The 21938-nt window shown below is 35.2% G+C and overlaps 1 protein-coding gene across 2 annotated transcripts; it reads right to left on the reverse strand.

Annotated features, from left to right (window-relative positions):
- Positions 1 to 19730: 19730 nt before the first annotated feature.
- Positions 19731 to 21646, reverse strand: LOC145032429 (F-box/kelch-repeat protein At5g60570-like). 2 transcript variants are annotated; one of them, XM_078981238.1, is made up of 2 exons: positions 21086 to 21300; positions 19731 to 20870 (listed from the first exon to the last, which is right to left on the reverse strand). In XM_078981238.1, the coding sequence occupies exon 2, from the start codon at positions 20747 to 20749 to the stop codon at positions 19874 to 19876; it is 876 nt and encodes a 291-aa protein (XP_078837364.1). In that variant the 5' UTR covers positions 20750 to 20870; positions 21086 to 21300; the 3' UTR covers positions 19731 to 19873. The 2 variants fall into 2 exon arrangements, with proteins under 2 accessions (XP_078837364.1, XP_078837363.1); XM_078981237.1 differs by having other exon boundaries at positions 19731 to 21646.
- Between the last annotated feature and the right edge of the window lie 292 nt (positions 21647 to 21938).

Consider the following 21938-nt stretch of genomic DNA (forward strand, 5'->3'; position numbering starts at 1 on the left):
ATAAATGATCTAAATGAAAGTCGTAGTGCTCCTCAATTGCTACTCGTGCATATAAAGAATGCATAAATCAAACTTTGTATGAGGAAGTTATGATTTTCAAAGTTTCGAGTGTGACATAGTACAACTACAAAAGTGTGCGACACAGAAATCGAAATAAAAATCGGTTGATTGTTAGCCGAAAAATCTAAATGAAAGTTGTATTAGTCTTAAATAGAAGACCAACGATATAAATAACGTCGAGAACGAAGTTTATATGAAGAAGTTACGAATTTTGTAGCGTTATTTACAATCTAAGCCTTCTCATACCGTAAAACGAAAAATAAATTGAATATTAGCCAACAGGGTCTAAACAAAAGTTGTAGTATTCATTGATATCTACGTGTAGATTAAGCGATAAAAAATGGAGCTTGTATATGAAAGTTATGAATTTTACAAAATAATTAATTTTTGAACGATCCAGAAGCGACACGTGACACCACTGGAGGGTGATACATGTCATAATTTAGGGAACCCCTTTCGCCCCCATGGCTTCGCAGGGATGGACGATATGTTGCGATAGGCGCGGCGCATCCATCTTTTTAGGCTATAAATTGACACACCTGCAAGTTCTTTCCTTTCCCAATTCCTTTCTAATACTTCCCATCTCTCCCAAATCCATGAGGCTCGATTCTAGTACTTCTTAGGCATCATTAGCAAAGCTATGGAGCATTGGAGAGCCCGAAGGAATATAGTTTTCGATTTTGAAGTTCCTCCTGTGTAAAGTCCGGTTTTTCGCTAAATGACCAGTAAGTTAAGTTATAATTACCGTGCTTTAAGTATAACTTATATTTATGTTTATAACCGTTATTATAAAATTGTAAATATGATTTATCAGTAACATCAGCCGTTATACCGATCGATATACTTACATAAATGATGCTAAGGTAAGAACAGTGAGATGTTTAAAATGGATTTCTTAAACAATATATTTTTATATACCAAATGGATCCTACCTCAAATACGACATTACTTATTTGTTTCTTATCGGCTATAAATTGGTATTTTATTTGAGATTATTGATAAATCTCAGAAAAACAACATTATAACCACAAATAATATAAACGATAACTATAAATAGTAATATTTTATCTAGGTTCTTTTTAAAAGAAAAGATCGAAGCTTATTTGGAGCGCATATTTAAATTAAAGCTTTTCACCTTTAACTTGGTGAGTATGTAGTTTACTTTCAAGTGCATAATTATAATAAAATAAATTATCGCAAGGATTGTGTATATGTTAACCATTTAATATATGTATTTTTGTGTTGATTTTATTTATTAAGTTATAATAGTATTGGAAAATCAGGAAACTTTATTTAAAGCCAATTTTCTTTTATTATAATATTGTAAATTTAATTTAAGACTTATAAAGGATATTAGATCAAAGTATATTGAAAATCAGAATAATCTCATTGTCGGGTAATGTCTGATTCTTAAGGCGGAGTGTAGTAGTCCTCTTTTTTTTGGATAGTTAATATAGCAGGTCTCGATGAAACAGATAGAGGGTATGCCTGGAGCATCTTCCAGAGTGAGATGTCTACACTTGATTATTTTATATGGTCTTGTGAATTACGTTGATATTGTGACCTTATAAACCACATACATAGATTAAATGAAGTGACATATTTATCAAATACTTTGAACATTGGTTGCCTTAAAAAAACTTACACCGTCCAATAACTCCCCTAGCTATGTGGTCAAACAATTGCTCAAATGATTTATCAGGTTAAGTGAATCTTCTAGATAATTGTTGAATTAGGATTTTATGAGAATCGATTGGGCAGGTATGTTCGGGTAGAATTTATAGATATTTACGTTGGATTTATATACCTATATTGTTTGGAAATGTTTGTTTTGCATGATGATTAATATAGTTTAATATATGTATCTCACCAGGTTTCTCAAACCCGACCCACTAAATTTATATGCATCACATGTAGCGACACTAAGGTTGTTGAAATCTAATTTAGGATGCCGAGTCAATAAGAGATGAGTCTGCTACAATATTCAAGACCTTTAAAAACTTATGCTGTAACCTATGTTGGATATTTAATTATAACATCTTTGGTATTGTAATATTTTGAAACGGTATTTATTATCTCAATAAAAATGTTTTATCAAACTAGGATTTTTCGCAACAAAACATCTCATTATTTTAAAGTATAAAGAAAAAGGTTTTAATTGGTTTTGATAAATGGAGGATGTCATAATGCTGCATTTTTTTATGTTTCAAATTTTTTTTATATATAGTCTCGTTTTTCAAAAATACAGATAACTTAATTATATGAAATAAGAATTACTTGATTTTTTAGCATGTAATTTGGTGTTGCAAATCACAAAAACAGATCCATTCTAAAAAATAACAGAAAAACCAAAACCGACACCGATGATCCGGTCCTCGGTATACACAACCCAATAAATTTGGTTCTAATTCAAAACCGATTTAGGCTGTGTTTGGCGCGCCACAGCTAGCTGATAACCTAACTTATTTTTCGAGTTTTTTTATGTTGTCGTGTTTGGTAAGCTAAAAAGTAGCTTATAAGCTAGCTTTTTGAAAAACTACTTAGATTAGTTTTTTAGGAGCTTTTTAAAATTTTTCCAAATACACCCCTTAATTAATTATAGAAACACATATTCTTACATATCCTTGTATGTAATTTTATATATTTCAGCTAGTTTTTCATCTAATTTTACCAAACGTTATTTTTTATCAGCTAGCTTTTTATTTAATAGCTAGTTTTTTCAGCTAACAACTAACTTTTTAGCTAGTCCGCCAAACATAACCTTAGTCATGTTCAAAAGCTCATCCCTAACTGAATATTAACCATCGAAATTACACAAGCAATACTTAAATAGGAAGAGGAAAACTAAATGGGGCCATAAAGGCCGTTGGCCGAACAAAAGCAAAAAAACAAAATCCGAAAAAAACATGAAAAAACATAAAATGTCCATAACTTCATCCATAAAGCATTTTATGGACTCAAAAGACCTTACCAGGGTGTGCTCCTCGTTTCAAGCTTTAATTCAACACTCCCACACTTAAAACAGAGTCTAAGTTATGAACGTTTACATCTAACATCATTGAAGGCTCTTCATGGGTCTATAGAAACATAATCTCCAGTCATCCATGCTAGTGCCCGCATCACGTGTTTGAAGTTAATATATTTGTTTGTAGTTAGTTTTCTCTATTTTATCCATTAACATTAAAATAAAACATGAAACAACTCATTTGTGTATAAATTGTTATTTCCATAAAAATCATATTATTTGAATTACCATTCTTCCATTTTAGTTTTTGCTTTTTTTAGCGTAAATGTAGAAAATGAATCGACCCAAACAGGATGGCCCAAAAGGCCTATTAGACGTTCATAGGTCAACCTTTTTTTTTTCCTCTTTCACGTTTTCAACATCTTTCTTCATTAACACGGGTTTTACAAATTTTTACATAATTATTTTCATATATATATATATATATATATATATAGAGAGAGAGAGAGAGAGAGAGAGAGAGAGAGAAAGATCATTTGAAAACTCAAAATTTTCCGAGAATAAAAAGTGGAACGTTGGATCAATTTTTTGGACAGATTAGATAATTAGTGGCATACTTTGTAAATATAAGTAAATTTAATGGTATATTATATTTTTAACAATAGATCACAGGGGTAAATATGGTATAAGAAAATTTTAAAAAAAATCAAATTACTTATTAATTGTAATATCAATCAATATCTTCTCTTAACCACCTCCATCCGCCCTTCGACAACCACCGTACCTATGTCATCAATTGACGCCTTACAATGCCACCGTAGATCCAGAATCAAAATCCCTTTCGTTGATTTATTGTATCATAAACTTATCTCCACTAAAGATCTGAAACATCCCCAAACTTACAGTCTAAAATTTTCGTTTTAATTTAATAATAAAACCATGTCATCAAACATCATATATAAATCATAAACAGTGTATCTCAAAATATCATAACAACTGTAAAAAATATCAGAGTATAAACATCACATGCTCAAAAAATGGTGTGCACACTGCAATCATTCCGAGCTCCTCTTTTGAAAACTGAAGTACCTGAAACCAAAACTGAAAATCGTAAGCACGAAGCTTAGTAAGTCTCCCCAAAATAACACATACCATACACATAATCTTTCTATTAAGAGATGCATGCCATGTCCACACACAAGGAGATATGAGCCCTGCCCACACTTAAGGAGATACATGCCCCACCCATGCTCCGCTGACTAGGAGATACACACTCTGCCCACAATCCACTGACTAGGAGATACGAGCCCCGCCTACACTAGGTTGACTAGGAGATACGGGCCCCGCCCACACTCTGCGGACCAAGAGATACGGGCCCCACCCACACTCAATTGACTAGGAGATACGACCCTCACCCACATTCTGCTGACTAGGAGATACGGGCCCCGCCCACACTCCGCTGACAAGGAGATACAGGCCCCGCCCACACTCTGCTGACTAGGAGATACATGCCCCGTCCACACTCCGCTGACTAGGAGATAAGGGCCCCACCCACACTCCGTTGACTAAGAGATATATACAAGTACTACCCAAACAACAATTATCACTAAGCATATAAATCTATACTATATCAGCTATCTATAAGATACGGGCCCCGCCCACACTCTATGAGATACGGGCCCCACCCACATCACATTCCTAACAACACATACAGGTATCACACATACAACAAGTATAGCAATCCAATGATCTGACTGATATCTATACTCAGATAATAATGAGATACAGGCCCCACCCACACTCAACTACTAACATATCACATATACGAGCATGACCTTAGTGCCTTAGACCATTCCTACTTAAAGCGAACTCACCTCGCACTGCTGGAGTCCCACGAATAAATCTCTGGCTGCTAGCTGATAGATCCCTAAACTGTAAATCATCAAAATAAAACCCAATTAACCATTTGGGTTTCCAATGCATAACTCTAAAATACACACTTGGGGTAAAAGGACCATTTACCCCTTAACATAGCTTGGTCCAAGACCAAGGCCTAACTATGGCCCAATTTTCCAAATTGGGCCCAAACCTCTACATAGGATTACCTTAAGGCCCACCCATTTCTTCTTGGTCCAACACTTGACATTCTGATGGTCAAATATCTCATAATCATCAAGGCCCAGTTATGGCCCATCTATCCAATGGGCCTTATTCTACGGCCCAATCCAAATATTCTAATCCATACTTGTTCTTAGATGACCCATCAATAGTCCAAACATATAGGCCCAACAGGAGGCCCAACTCTAAACCCAACACAATTAGGGTTTTCACATGAAATGACGATTAGGGTTAAGTTCTCTCACTTAACCCATTAAGGACTTAACCCATTAAGACCATTATTCCATTAAGCCATCATACAATCAAGTCAACATAGTTCATAACTTCAGTCCACTGGTCCACACGCGGGTCCCGACAGTCCAAAACTAACATTCTCTAAAACTAGGGTTTTCTAAACCCTAATTAGGGTTTTCAATCCCAACGACAAACCAGTCCAGTCCAAAGTTAAGTAATTGGGCCAATTAGGGTTCCACTAGGCCGGGCACCACCTACTGCCACCTCGGGCATCGGTGGTCGGCGGCGGCTCATAGTGGCAGGCGGTGGCAACCACCATTTCAATGGTGGTGGTTCCTGTATAAAAATCACACATACTTCTTCACTAATAATAAACACACAGATAACCACCTCCTATGGTGGCTGGTGGCGGCAAAGGGTGGCAGAAACAGTGGCAACCACAACCTTGAGGTGGTGGTGGGTTTTTCTCGCCAAACTCACATGTATAAGCCCCATGAACACAACAATCAACAAGTACACTCGACTACACGACCATACAGCCGCCGCCTAGGCGGTGGGAGTCGTCAGAAAAACGCACATAGCATCCCCCATAGCCACCAACGTCGACATTGACGCTTCCAGCATCGTACCCACAGAAAACAACAAGAGAAAGAAGAAGGATGGATTGCGGATGGGCTTACCATACGTTTCCGGTGGTTCATGACTTGCCCAACGACGTGCAGTGGGTTTTTCCCATTACTCGGTGGTACTTCGGCTGCCCAAGACGTTTCCAGTAGCAGCGTAGTGATGGCGCTCCTCGGTGTGCAACTTCTTCTGATCGAATAGCGAGAAGAGGAGCGATGTCTGAGAAGGCTCACATGAGGTGGTGGCGGCAGAACTCACGCATGGCGGCTGGTGAAGATGGTCTCTTAGGTTTAGGGTTTTTCGATGCGACGTGGGGAAAGGATACATGTATATCTCGTATCTCATTTCAAGCATTCATCCATTATGCCAATATTAGTCCCTCCTCCCACAATCTCTTTCATTTCAATCCGAAATTTACCCTTTTAGCCTGTGTCTCCAAAAGTCCTTTTATAATAGGTCCCAAAATTACCAATCAGCCCCCTAAGTCTTTAAATTTTCTCAATTTAAGTCCATTAGTTACCAAACGCACACTGACTTCTAAAATCCTTTTCAAATTAAATCTATAATCTACCAAGAAACCCTCAACCTCCATAATTCTTTACATACTAGTCCGGGAATTATAATTTAACCCCCAAAACTCTCAATTATAACTTTTAACCCCCAAAACTAACTCCTTGCCACACTATTATGCTTTTAAGGCTATTATTCATCCATTAATTTGTCTATTTGTTTATTAAATAAACAGGGTGTTACAACTCCCCCCCCCCCTTAAATTAGATTTCATCCTCGAAATCATTCCTTACCATTCTTGTCACACCAAAAACCTTTAGTAACATGGTCACCATCCTGGGCACACCCTAGCCTTCCCAGGGTAGCCGTGACCAATCTTTGTAAGACCCTAAAATTTGCAAATGAACAAATTCCTCGCAACAAGATAACATCTACTCCGTCTGAAATCGACTGTCTCGAGATGATATGAATCCCTGACAGACCACTCATACTGAATCATTATAGCTGAACCTCTTAGTGGGTGACTTAGCATTACTCAGCAATCTGTTACGCTTACCATACATGAAATCCTTAAATACCATTACTTCTTGAGGCCCAAAACTGTCTGAAACACTAATCTGCCTGAAATAGTATGCAACCGTATGGATGCTTCCCAAAATCCATTGAAACCTCCCTGGTCCCAGCTTATTTGAGATGCTGAAATCCTGCCCGGTTGTTGAGCCAAGAGCAATCTCACAGTCACCCCACGCGACTTCTGAACAAAATCCTTGTCTATTAATAGTTGTCACTAGTTATCATGCCACTATGGCTCTAACAACCTTCTGATCTAACCGATTGGGTCCATGCGTCGAATCGTGTCGTTATCAAATCCAAGGCTAAAAGTGATTGCTACATGACCAAAGGTATCCTTATATCACAAACGACCCTAAGCAGTCCGTTGCTTACCTGATCTCATAACTGTAGTGGCGTTCCTACAGTCTTATCGCTGGCTCAACCAGGTCTAATCCCTCTAAGGAAATCCATAAACCAATCCATGGATTCGCCACTCCCTCTATGCTACACCCGAACTGGTGGGTACCACTATTCCTCCCGCATCGTAACAACACACTCATGCTATTTACTAACCTAGTGAATGCTACGGCTACACCCGTATACTTACAACACTCTAGGACTATCTGTCAACCTTGTGAATGCTATGGCTACACCCGTAGACTTACAACACTCTAGCACTATCTGGATGCTAGTGAATGCTACGGCTACAACCGCAGACTTACAACACTTTCTCACACTACCTGGCTGCTAGTGAAGGCTACGGCTACACCCGCAGAGTTACAACACTTTAACACTATCTGGCTGCTAGTGAATGTGACGGCTACACCCGCAAACTTACAACACTCTAACACTATCTGGATGCTAGTGAATGCTACGACTACACCCGCAGACTTACAAAACTCACCTTACTGGGTCGAACATGCACTTGACCTAACACTCTACTGAACTCCTGTCCTGACTGGAATCCCCAACCTGATTCCATAAGGCCTACTATCACGTAACCCTACTGCATCAGTACCGCACCCATGCCCGTGATCGAAGCATCAAAATAACCCATGAAATCATCTACACCTTCTGACAGGGTGAGAACTGGAGTCTCGCACAACCGCTGTCTGAGAGTCTCGAAGGCTACCTGCTGCTCACTCCCTCAGCGAAAGGTCACTAACTTCTTGGTCAGTTGGGTAAAAGGAACTACAATCTCGGAGAAGTCCCGTATAAATCTCTGGTAATAACCTGCTAGACCCAGGAAAATCTGAATTTTAGTTGGAGACCTCGGAATCTCCCACTGCATCACGATCTCTATTTTGGTCGGATCGACCAGAATACCCTTCTGGTTGACAAGGTGCCCAAGAAATTGCACCTTGCACAACTAGAACTCACATTTGGAGAACTTTGCAGAAGGTTTCTCCCTCCTCCGAGTCTCTAGCACCTCCCTTAGGTGCTCCTCGTGTTGCTCCTCAGTCTTAGAATAAACCAAGATGACATTGTACTATACTAATCCCATAATTTGGGAAATGTTCTATCACTATCTGCTAATAATTCTTGGTATGCAATTGGCATATAACATCTCTAGAAAATATAACTCAAACACAAACAAAGGATAACTCAAAGTTACACTTACTCAAATCTTTGGAACAACAGGCTCCCTTGTGCAGTTTCCCGCAAGTGCTTCACCGAATCTGGTCCTGCTGGCCTCTCAAAAGCTAATGCTAAATCTTGGGTCTCCTCCTGAGACCCTTCGGTTTAAGCGAATGATCTAACTCCCTCTTAATAATGTGCTCCAAGTCCTTATCCCGTTCTCGAGCTCTAGAAGTAATATCACTCAGTGTCTTGCACCCCGAGATACTCATGATATCCCTGCTATCATTCTATAGTATGTTCCGATACATTACCTTCTCCATTTCCTCATCTGTTGCACATTGTATTACCATATAAGCTCTTTCTCGAGACTTGGCAGTGATCTCTACCACAATCGCGATTGTCTGGTGGAGATCTAACAACTCTTGTGCCAACTGTTGCGCCTTAATCGCCCAGGTACACTCTGCCCAGAATCAGGCCTAAAAGTCATCCCATGACATAGCATCAACCGCACCATCACTTGACCTTCTACCAACCTCTTTCCATCAATCACGTGTCGTGTCCTTCAGGAGGCAGGAAGCAAGTAGTTCCTTATCCCTTTCGAAACTACGACTGGTACGAACATATTGGCGACATCTGCCAATCACCTATTGCTAGCAATGGGGTCTCTAGTCCCATGATAATCTGGAGCTTCACAAACTCTGAATTCACGAATCATTAACTTATATGTCCTTATCATGGCTACTATCTCAGTGCAGAATGTACTCAGCCTCTCATCATAAATCTCTAAAATACCCTCCTTGATCATACTGAATATCACAGGAGCCTGGTCAATGATACTGCGCGTACTATCAGATGGAATGAACTCCCTCATCTGACCATCAAGCTGCCCGACTCCAGAGTTCGAGCCTGATCCATCGCCGGTAGCAGAACTGCCATTTGGTCTACCATATAGCGTTATTATGCTCGATAATATACCATCACTAACATCATAATACTCATCATAACTCAAGGGATATCACACACTAAAAGTTTCCTGGATTCATCTCAGCCTTCCTTGATTCGGGTACGTATCCTCTGCTTTCAGTAGTACGGGCCCATACTACCTTCCACATCTATTCGTACTTTCCTCAAGAATTTCCTTGACTCCACCAAGTCCCTTCTACTACTACTCCTCTCTGCTACTCTCATCATAGGCTTGCCCTAGGGTAATCACCATCCCACTCTCCACCATCAGCTTCATAAGAAGTCCATATTTCTTCCCCTAACTAGCTTGCGAATACTATTACATATTACTCAGACTAGATAATTCTTCAAATGGGAGATCCTACCCTACAATGCTTGGACTCAAATAAGAGCTGCGAAATAGAGCTAGACCTAACCTTATCAAATTATTTAATCCTTGCAATATGTAACTTAACATATTCGTTTACTAGTTAGTGAAAGATAACTAGAACTCCTAAAAGCACAAAGCAAGTAGCATTCGGGCATTGAGTACACACAATCAAGCATATACTACTCATGCTATCATCCTGACTAATATGTACTAGCATGCAGTTATCACAAAGCTGAAACACATATAACAAGCACATAAGGCATCCTTCCTAGATCCTTAGTCCTAATCTAGCATGCAGTTCTCATAAAGCGGGTACACAGATCATAATATACACTTGTATGAGTAATTTGGGAGTACTTACTTAAGCTCGGCTAATTGCATGCAACACACACTTTTCTCTTTTCAAAGTTCTTTTCTTTGTACTTTTTCTAAAATTGTTTTCTTTTCTCAAAATCCTTTTATAAACATGGTTTTTCTTTTGAAAACTTCTATACCAATTCTTTAGTTTGAGTTCAGACATACCCGAAAGTGTGCCTGAATCCCTCAAACCAAGGCTCTGATACCAACTTGAAACATTCGTAAACTTACAGTCTAAAAATTCCGTTTTAATTTAATAATAAAACCATAGTCATCGAACATCATATAAAAATCATAAACAATGTATCTCAAAATATCATAACAACTATCAAAACTATCAGAGTATAAACATCCCAGGCTGAACAAATGGTGTGACAACCCGATATTTCAACTCTTTGTAATGGCCTAATAGGTCAAGTATTGTAAACATTTTTGAGTTAATAAAATTAACTTTGATAATAAAATGTCCAAAAAGTTTCTATTTAAATTCTTCTACGTTTAAATCTCATTAAACCATGATCGTACGTAAAAAGAACGCCCAAATCCGACTTCGTATATTGAAGTTATGATTTTTCCAAGTTCAGCTTAGCAACAGACAGCTAAAAACTCGAAACGGAGATCGAGCGACATTTGGCCGGAATGACCTAAACGAGAATCGAAGGTCTCGATAATGGTATTTCAACGGTAAAAAGTCTGGCAAAAACCGACGTCAGATAAAGAAGTTATGAATTTTTAAAGAAATTCCTTAATCACGTCATTTTAATAAATAAATAATAAAAATAATTTCGGAATTTGCCAATGTATCTAAACGAAAGTTGTAGATCGTAGTCTCACCTTCGCAGGGATATAAAGAACGTCGAAAACGGAGTTCGTATGAAGGAGATATGAGTTTTTGAAGTTTGATAAATAATTTATATATAATTTTTATTAAAAATTCGGTATTATCCGAAGAGGAGTCAGCCTAGGGCCGAGGTACGCGCCGCGTACCCTCGTACGCCCCGCGAGCTCGAGGGCACGGCCTCGGATCGTCCACGTCCCCCTATGCGAAGCTATCCGACCCGCCGTCCCATCCGACCTGCTCCATCCGGAATACGTAAGCGATGACGTACGGGTACGCGCTGCGTACGTCCGTACGCCCCACGTTCGGAGGCGGTTCAGCACCCCTATAAAAGGGATGCGAGCCTTTCCGAAAAATTTGTTCATTTTCTCTCTTTCTCTCACGATCTTGCCTCGATTTCCGTGCCCGTTCAAACCCGAAGCTCTGGTCTTTTTGCTCAAGTCCCGAGGGTCGATTTTACTCCCGAGAATCCCGAGAAAAATCCGTTTCCCGAGACGAAACTCTGCCCGGTTTTCGATCTCGCTATCTTCAAACTTCCAAGTGAGTTCATACCCCTTTATTCAACCTTTGAAATGCTTTTAAATGTTTTAAATACTTTATGGGGGTGGGGGGGGGGGGGGGGGAATACACGTTAAACACTTATAGTTATTGCTTCGATCACATGTGATTGCATTAATCACATGTGATTAATAACTAGGAAACCAATGATTTTATCATTGTTCAAACTGTTTTACTTCAAAATGTTTTACAAACTCTTTTACTTATCAAATGCTTTATTGTAAACTTTGTTTTACTACCTATAAATTTGCATGCCCATATATGTATAGCTGTATAAATAATGTTTAAAGGGCTTAGGAAAGCCACCTGTCCTATTTCCTTTTCCTCGATTTGGATGTGGTCTGGTGGAATTTCGGGTGACCATCCGAGGGTCGTTTCAATATTAGTTATATATCATATATACATGTATTGACATAAAAGTACTTCCATATTCATACTTATCAGCACCTCGTTAGTAAGTTACCATCGGGGTAACACGGGATCATACTACTACAATTTCTAGATCAACGAGTCAGTTCATTTAGGAGTCAATACTTATTACTAAGAGAACATATACAACGATACTAGAACAAGTAACATTATATTGCATATACACGAATACGTTAACAATTGTGATCCACTGTATGGGAGCATGTCTTAATTGACATGACCCGAGTTGTAGCCAGAGTCTCTTGGAGGGAGAGCGTGAGTTTGCGTATAGATCTATACTGGATTGACTATCATACACCTCGCTGCTAGCTACAGTGGGACCGACAGGTCTGCGGGTGCCAAACGTCATACCTTATTTTTTGACTATACGTTGTCGATGTTACCAGTTGATAGTATGGTGCAATTTATCACATGATACCTTAATATAAACCCGGTTTAAGGTAGTTAGTACAGCAGTAGTTCCTATAAAACAAAACTACCGTACTACAATAATTTACCCATTACATTTTGGTGATAACCTCACTTAAACTTTAATGTACAAACTATATTTTGTTAAATGATAGTTATACTTGGGAAATTACACACTTTTACATCAAACGAGCATACAAAACAGTTAAGCCTTGGTAGAGGGCTACTTTAACAGAAAATATAGGTTTTTCTGAGAGATTCAAACTTTTACAAACACTTACATACATTTACAACTCATACTTGCGACAGGTTCAAACGTTTTGATAACAAACCTCGACACTAAAATACTTATGAATTCACCAGCTTAATGCTGATAAACTCTTTCAAAATAACTTGTATTCTCAGGTCATCAGTAGAAAGGTACCGATGCTAGCTTTTGAGAAGATGGAGCGCATTCAAGACTCATCATACAATTTTGATTTACATTATATTTTTGGTGTCTAAAACTGTACGGAACACGCTTGTATTAAAATTTTATATTTAATGCAATGGATGATGTTGTTTGCTTATTTACATTTACTGTGTTGTGATACTTTACATGACGTCCTCCGCCCTAGAACGTTTCCGCCATTCTTGGTTTTGGGGTGTGACAAATGGTGTTCCACTAGGCCGTGCACCACCCACTGCTACCTCGGGCAACAATGGTCGGCGGTGGCAGGAGGCGGCAACCACTATTTTAATGGTGGTGGTGATGGTTCCTGTCCAAAAATCACACATACTTCTTCACACATAATAAACACACACACACACACACAACCACCTCCTACGGTGGCTGGTGGTGGCAAAGGGTGGCATAAATGGTAATAGCCACCACCTTGAGGTGGTGGTGGGTTTTTCTTGCCAAACTCACATGTATAAGCCTCATGAACGCAACAATCAACAAGTACACTTGACTACACGACCATACCGCTGCCGCCTAGGCGACAGGAGTCGCCGAAAAAACGAACACAGCAACCCCCACGGCTACCGATGTCGGCGTTGACGCATCTGGCATCGTACCCACAAAAAACAACAAGAGACAGAAGAAGGATGGATTGCGTATGGGCTTACCATACGTTTTCGGTGGTTCACGACCTGCCCAAAGACGTGCAGTGGGTTTTTCCCATTACTCAGCGGTTCTTCAGCTGCCCAATATGTCTCCGGCAACAGCATAGTGATGGAGCTCCTCGGCGAGCAGCTTCGTCTGATCGGAATAGCGAGAAGAGGAGCAAAGGCTGAGAAGGCTTACATGAGGTGGTGGCGGCAGAACTCACGCATGGTGGCTGGTGAAGATGGTCTCTTAGGTTTAGGGTTTTTCGATGCGACGTGGGTATATCCCGTATTTCATTTCAAACATTTATCCATTATGCCAATATTAGTCCCTCCTCCCACAATATCTTTCAATTTAAATCCGAAATTTACCCCTTTAGCCCCTGTCTCCAAAAGTCCTTTCATAATAGGTCCCGAAATTACCAAGCAACCCCCTAAGCCTTCAAATCTTCTCAATTTAAGTCCATTACTTACCAAACGCACACTAACTTCTAAAATCCTTTTCAAATTAAATCCATATTGTACCAAGCAACCCTCAACCTCCATAATTCTTTACATACTTGCCCCCAAAACTCTCAATTATAACTTTTAACCCCCAAAACTAACTCCTTGCCACACTATTCTACTTTTAGGGCTATTATTCATTCATTAATTTGTCTATTTATTTATTAAATAAACGGGGTGTTACAAGATCCCCACAGATTGATAGATTGAGTAATGCGGTAGTGACATCCTTCTTCTTTCTCGGAGTTACGTGCCCTAATTTCGGACCTCGCGATTTGTATCTTGTTATCTTTAATTACCAACAGACTAAAAAGTGTCGCGGTAGAATTCCGTGTCATTGGATCGTTGGTCGGTGATAGTAAAAAAAGTATGTGATCGCCATATTTTGTTCTAGCATCTCCAAGGTCAGTTGTGCTTCGTCTTTGTCGTATGACACGTCGACGACCGTTGGAAAGCCCAAGAAGAAGACGCAGCACCGTCTATCCGGTGTGATAGACGCTGTTAATGACCGGAAACTCCCTCCTAAACTATGTGGCCAACACAACGATATTAGGTATCATCTCTTTTCTATCAAGTCTCATGTAAATAATTATGAATTCGTAAATTACCCTCTTCTTCTCAACATTTCAGACCCAATTACTCGAAATCCGATTAACATTCAATCAGTAAATCATTCAATTAGAGAATCCTTGTTTCAAATTAGGGTTTCAATTTCAAATCGTTAAATTTCCTCTCTGATTATAAGGTTAGAAACAGATAGTATCAATGTTGTGGAGCAAAGTATTTGGCATTCAATGGAGGAAGGCCACTTCGAGAACTTACCAGGGAAAGGCAAACCATTAAACCTGAATAGCAATCCTCACGTTGGTGAAAGTGGTTTCAGGTTCTTTTTCTAGTATATTCTATGTTTGGGAATGTCCATAAGCCGGATAAATTATGATTTGGTGTAATTATCTGAGGATATGTGGGTTATAATTAAAATTTTGACTGCGAATCTACTTGATTGATAGGGTTATTGGTCCATGTTTGCAAGAAATTAAGATTAGATATTATTATCCAAGCGTTGAAGATGACAATTACAGGTTCTTTTTGTACGTACACTCTTATCTTCAATCATGGTAATATTTCAATAGCAAAGCTAAGCAGATACATCGGGTTATTGGTTGATTACTGTTGGGCGATGTTATGGCATGATTGCTAGCTAAGGAGTTGTGGGCATAAACTATCAACAAGATTTATTGGCTTTTAATTCAGGTTCTTCTTCTGGTAGCATCTTTTGATAATAATATAGTTTTGATTGCAAAGCCTGGGGACGGAAATTAGGATATGAGAATAAAATCTTAATGATGGTCAGTTCAGTTGTAAATGTGGGGTGGAGTAAGATTTAATTCATAGTTGGTTGCTATTTTTTTGCCTAAGCAATTTGGTTTTTGTATCACAATCAAGAGCGGTTAATTAGATCATTTATTATGTTTGTAGTGATATTTTGCTGGTTATTTGGAGGCTGCCATATGCACATCATGTTTTAGCTGTTGGATGATTATATCTCTCTATTCATTTGTCTGGATTAATTCATTCAATTTGTTGGTAAATGAAATGAAACACCCTATAAACCTAAATAAAATAAATCACATATGAATTACATTTGATTCACACATAAATCACAATTACACGTGATTCACATGTAAATCACAATTACACGTGATTCACATGTAAATCACATTTACATGTAAATCACTTGTAATTCGCATATGAATCACATGTGATTCACACATAATCACATATGATCCACATGTAAATCACATTCAATTCACATGTAAATCATATGTGATTCACATGTGAATCGCATGTGATTCATATGTGAATCGTATGTGATTCATATGTTAATCACATGAAAATCACATATGTATTTTTGTGAGTGTTTTTGCATCAATCATTTTTTTTTTTTTTTTTTTTAATTTCTTGTAGATTTGGAAGAAATTGTGGTGAATATTGAAGAGGTGGAAAATGATAAATTGAAGAAAATAAGGAAATATTGACACGAAAACATGAAAACGCTTTGAAATTTTTATCATTTTTTATATTTTGTATTTTATTTTGTATCGAATAAAATATTTGTACTATTATATTTATAGATTAATTAATAAAAATGAGATTTTTTGTGATTAACTTACGAATATTATAGTATAAGAATATATATATATATATATATATATATATATATATATATATATATATATATATATATATATATACACACACACATACATATATCCATTTGAAAAAATATGCATATATGCACCTAAAAATTTACTATTTTTTTTTAAACGCAGTTTCTTTTAAATGCATTTTTTTTTGAAAAAAATGTAACTTTCTTTAAAAAAAAAACTTCTAGTTTTTTTAAAAAAATTGTAGTTTTTTTTATTAAAAATGCAATTTTTTTAAAAACTGAAGTTTTTTTTTTGAAAAATAGCATTTTTTAAAAAAAACTTGTACTTTTTTTTTTGAAAAAACTGCTGTTTTCTTTAGAAATATTGCATTTTTTTGAAAAAAATTGCATTTTTTTGAAAAAAATTGCATTTTTTTGAAAAAAAATGCATTTTTTTGAAAAAAAATATGTTTTTTTTTTTTAAATTGAAGTTTTTAAAAATAATATTTTTTTCAATAATTTTTTTTTCTAAAATTCATGTTCTCTATAAAAATTAAAAAATTTGCATTTTTAAGAAGAAAAACGAAAAAAAATACTATATTTAAAAAAAATCTGAAAATTTGATTTACGATGTAAATTTTTAGATATTTATATGAATATATTAAATAACATAAAAAAAAATTAAACATTAAATGAGATAGGTAAGATGTTTATCATGTCCTTAATGAATTACTTTTGATCAAAACATTCCACTTTTAGTTCTCGGGTTTTCGGGAAAATAAGTTATATATATATATATATATATATATATATATATATATATATATATATATATATATATATATATATATATATATATAGTATGTGTAAGACCCATGTATTACATGAGTTTATTTAAAAAAAATAAATATGAAATTTTTATAATTTGAGAATTTTGAGTTTATAAGAAAAATGTGAAATTTTTTTGAATTATTAAAATTAATGAGGCTTTAAATGTGGAATTTTAATTTAATAAAATGAAACATATAATAAAATGACAAGTGGAAAATAGAAAATTCAAAATTTACAGAAAATGTCATGTGTCCAATATATATATATATATATATATATATATATATATATATATATATATATATATATATATATATATATATATATATATATATATATATATATATATATATATGATCAAATGAGAACACCTAAAAGATTGAGAACGCGAGAACAAGTATATTCATTTGTGATTCCATGTATTCATTTGTGGAGAAATGATAAATTATTATGCACAATCAACATGAATATGTTTTTTTTCTCTTCAATTGAAATTAAAGGCGAAAAAATGTATCATTCCTCCACAAATGACTAAATCAAATAAAAAATAAATATACTTTGTTGTCACGTTCTCAACTTTTTTGGTGTTCTCATTTGATCCTACTCCTATACATATATATATATATATATATATATATATATATATATATATATATATATATATATATATATATATATATATATATATATATATATATATATATATATAGGTTTAGGTTCATTTGAGACCATTCTAATTTTGTGAGACCGTGAAACCCAATCTAGAAATAATTTTAAAATGCAAAATAAATGGAAAAATCCAAAAAAAAAAAAAATTTAATATTATTTTCGGAACTTGAATTAACTAAAAAAAATTAAAAAAAATTTGTTTTTTTTTTTTTAAAAAATAAGTGAAATATTCTAAATAGAATATTACACTGACATATTCTAAAAAATATTTTTAAAATGCAGAATAAATGGAAAAATCTAAAGATTCGTTTTTTAAATATTATTTTTGGAACTTGAATTAGCTAAAAAAAATAAAAATAAATAAAAATAAATTCCATTTTTTTGAAAAATACGTGAAATATTTTAATAGAATATTACACTAACATATTCTAAAAAATAATTTTAAAATGCAAAATAAATGGAAAAATCCAAAAATTCTTTTTTTAAATATTATTTTCGGAACTAGAATTAACTAAAAAAAATGAAAAAAAATATAAAAAAATAAAATAATGCATCTCACGGTCTCACAAAATTAGGTTGTCTCACATGAACCTAACCCTATATATATATATATATATATATATATATATATATATATATATATATATATATATATATATATATATATATATATATATATATATATATATATATATATATATATATATATATATATAGACGACCTAATTTTGTGAGACCGTAAGACGCATTTTTAAAAGTTTTTTTAGTTATTTCAAGTTCCGAAAATCATATTTAAAAAAAGATTTTTTTGGTTTTTCCATTTATTTTGCATTTTAAAATTATTTTTAGAATATGTACAGTGTAATATTGTATTTAGAATACTTCACGTATTTTTCAAAAAAATAGGATTTTTTTTAGTTAATTCAAGTTACGAAAATAATATTTAAAAAAAGAATTTTTAGATTTTTCCATTTATTTAGTATTTTAAAATTATTTTTTAGAATATGTCAGTGTAATATTCTATTTAGAATATTTCACGTATTTTTTTTAAATAAAAAGGGGATTTTTTTTTTATTTTTTATTTTTTTAAATTTTTTTTAGTTAATTCAATTTCCGAAAATAATATTGAAAAAAAGAATTTTTGGATTTTTCCGTTTATTTTGTATTTTAAAATTATTTTTAGATTTGGTCTCACAAAATTAGAATGGTCTCAAATGAACCTGAACATATATATATATATATATATATATATATATATATATATATATATATATATATATATATATATATATATATAAACAAGAAAAGAAGTCAAGAAGTACAATCTCGATTTGAGTGAAAAAAAAATTAATCATAGGTCTATGTTTTATGGAATATGATTTTGAAAAAAAAAAATTAAGATCAAATTACAAAAATGAATAATTGGAAATTTACACAATTTAAGAAATATATTAATGTCAAAATATTCATATCATAATAGACATACATATCATACTAACAAGAAAATTTTATGTTAGTCTAGTTCTACATTTCCCCAAACATACAGCAGTTAAACATGAAATGACTCATTTAACCCTCATTTATGGCTGCCCTTGATCGGTGGTAACTAACCACAGAGTCCACTCTAACTGTTTGCATAAGAATCATTGCTCATAATTATATAATATGGCCCTAACCCTAAATGACAAAAAAAACCCTAGAAACTCCAGACATGTTACTGTTAATTAAATCATATCAAACAGCATAAAAACAGAGCCTCCAGTTATTCACCACTATAAATGGAAGGATATTTCTTCATTTGGGAATTGATTGATATGCCAAAACCAGACATTAATGTTAAAAAAAATAAATAAATGAAAATAGTAAAAATGGGTCCCAACTCCCAACTACCAAACAACAAAACAGTCAACTTAAACCTTCATTATGAAAATTTCCCAATAATTTTATTACCAAAAGAAACACACAATAAACAACTTAAATTAATAACTTACAAATACAATCATACATCTTCAAATTAAGATGATGAACATTGAACATTGAACATTGAACAAACAAGGTCTGCAATCAGCAACCCATCACAGCACAATTGTAAACAAAAACTCCAGAATGTTCTTTAACACCAAGAACCTTCCAATCCAAAATACCATTTTTAACCCCGGATTCTGGATTCCAAAAATTAAGAACAATGGCTTCACCTTCAGGACCCCTTTGTCCACCTACAACAAGAACCCCATCTCCATAAGCTTTAAACCCTAATCCCCAACCATTTGACGAATCTGCCCTCACTGGAAGCCTCCCCAAAACATTCCATTCGTTCTTCTTTTTATCATATTTCTTCACCATGTTGCTTAAATACTCGACTGCATACAACTCATCTTTCACAACTGCAACTAATGGAGGTGCTTGAGCTGCCCGGTTTACATTCGGGTAGATATACATCCCATCAATTTTCCTCCATTTTTTTGTGTTTAAATCAAACTCTTCACCACAAGTTAATGAATCGTTCAAACTCGTCATCCCTCCTATCACATAAAACTTCCCATCCATGAAAAAACCAGAGCATAATCTTCTTGGAGAATGCATGTTAGGTAGCATTTCCCATTTACCAGATGTTGAATCGTATAGTTCAGCAGATTTTAAAATGTTTCCGTTTTGATCGCTTCCTCCTGCAACAATGGCAATCGATCCCAGAGTTCCTGAACCGAATAAACATCTGGGATGATTCATTGCTTCGCATTTTACCCAGTCGTGGGATTTCAATCGGTATTTCCATATGGCAAATTGGAAAAGTTCACGCCCGAAAACCAGTAATTCACTACCTACTGCTAACGATTCTTTATCTGCGTGATTGAAACATTCGTCACAAGGGATTTTGGGGAGCTTCATCCATTTCTTTCTTGTTGGATCGAATCCTTCCCAACCTCTGGGATCCGAAACCATGTATACCGAATGCTCTATTATCCCTAATTGTTTCCTTAAATTGTTCAGATACCCGCTTTTTATTAGCGAATTGAATTTGGTGTTTAGACAGGAGAGTGACGCGTAATCGAATCTGGATACCCTAGCCAGAGAAATTAGAGCGACATCGTCATATATGCCGGGAAGAAGAGGATCGTTTTCTTCCTCAAAGAAATACTCTGAGGAAGAGTTGTTTGTCTTATAACAAGAGCTCATTAGCTTCTTGATATCAGAATCTAACCTCATTTTTGTATACCCAAATAATAATATACCCCAAAAACTTAAGAAAAAAAAAAACCCAATTTCAATTTGCTATACCTCTTTTCCTCTGTAAACAGAATCCGCGTTTGATATTTGAATGCAATTATTCATCATCATGTTCGTCGATTTATGCAAATCAGAATAACACGAAAGCCCTGGCCTCAAAAGAGAACCCAAATTTGCATCACATATCAACGTTCCCCCCTTTGTGTCGATCAAAATTCATCAAAAAGGTCAAAACCTTTCAACCGATTTTTACATCATGAAAGAAAACATTGAATCAAATTGAACTGATATAATCAGCGTTAAAGATAATTGAGATTCAAACATAATAGCGGCGAGAGAAAATCTGGATCTCACCGTGAAACCATCACGAATCCCGTCGATAAGACAATCGCCAGAGATTACTAAAAGTCGGATCTCAAAAGTCAGAAAGACGGCGCCGGCGCCAGAAACAACCGTGCACATGCAGACATCTCGCCGTGAAGCCAATGCAGTCCAGTTATAAGTTTTACTCAGAGAGAGAGAGAGAGAGAGAGAGAAGGGTGCGTGTTCTAAAATCTAAAGACTAGGAAAACTGGAACTGGTTGAAAGAGAAAATGGAGTGAAAGCGAAAATGGGAGTTGTGTTGCTAGATTTAACATTAATGCCCCTTATTAAAGTCCTGTTATTTTTTTTTATCATCTCGATCAATTATTGATCTTCATAATATTCCGGCTTCCCTGTTTCATAACCGTACACGACTTTGATGTGTGAAGGAAATATTTTAGAAAATTCATCTTATTTTCAATTTTTTATTTACAAAAACATTATTTTATTTTTGTTTTCAAAGTAGTGAAGAGTTTTAGAAAAATTTAATCATAAAAATTTTCAAAAAAGTAAATTTTATTTTCACCGGTTTAAATGGACA

Source organism: Lactuca saligna, chromosome 2, assembly GCF_052625555.1.
Source record: "Lactuca saligna cultivar CGN05327 chromosome 2, ASM5262555v1, whole genome shotgun sequence".
NCBI classification, from domain to species: domain Eukaryota; kingdom Viridiplantae; phylum Streptophyta; class Magnoliopsida; order Asterales; family Asteraceae; genus Lactuca; species Lactuca saligna.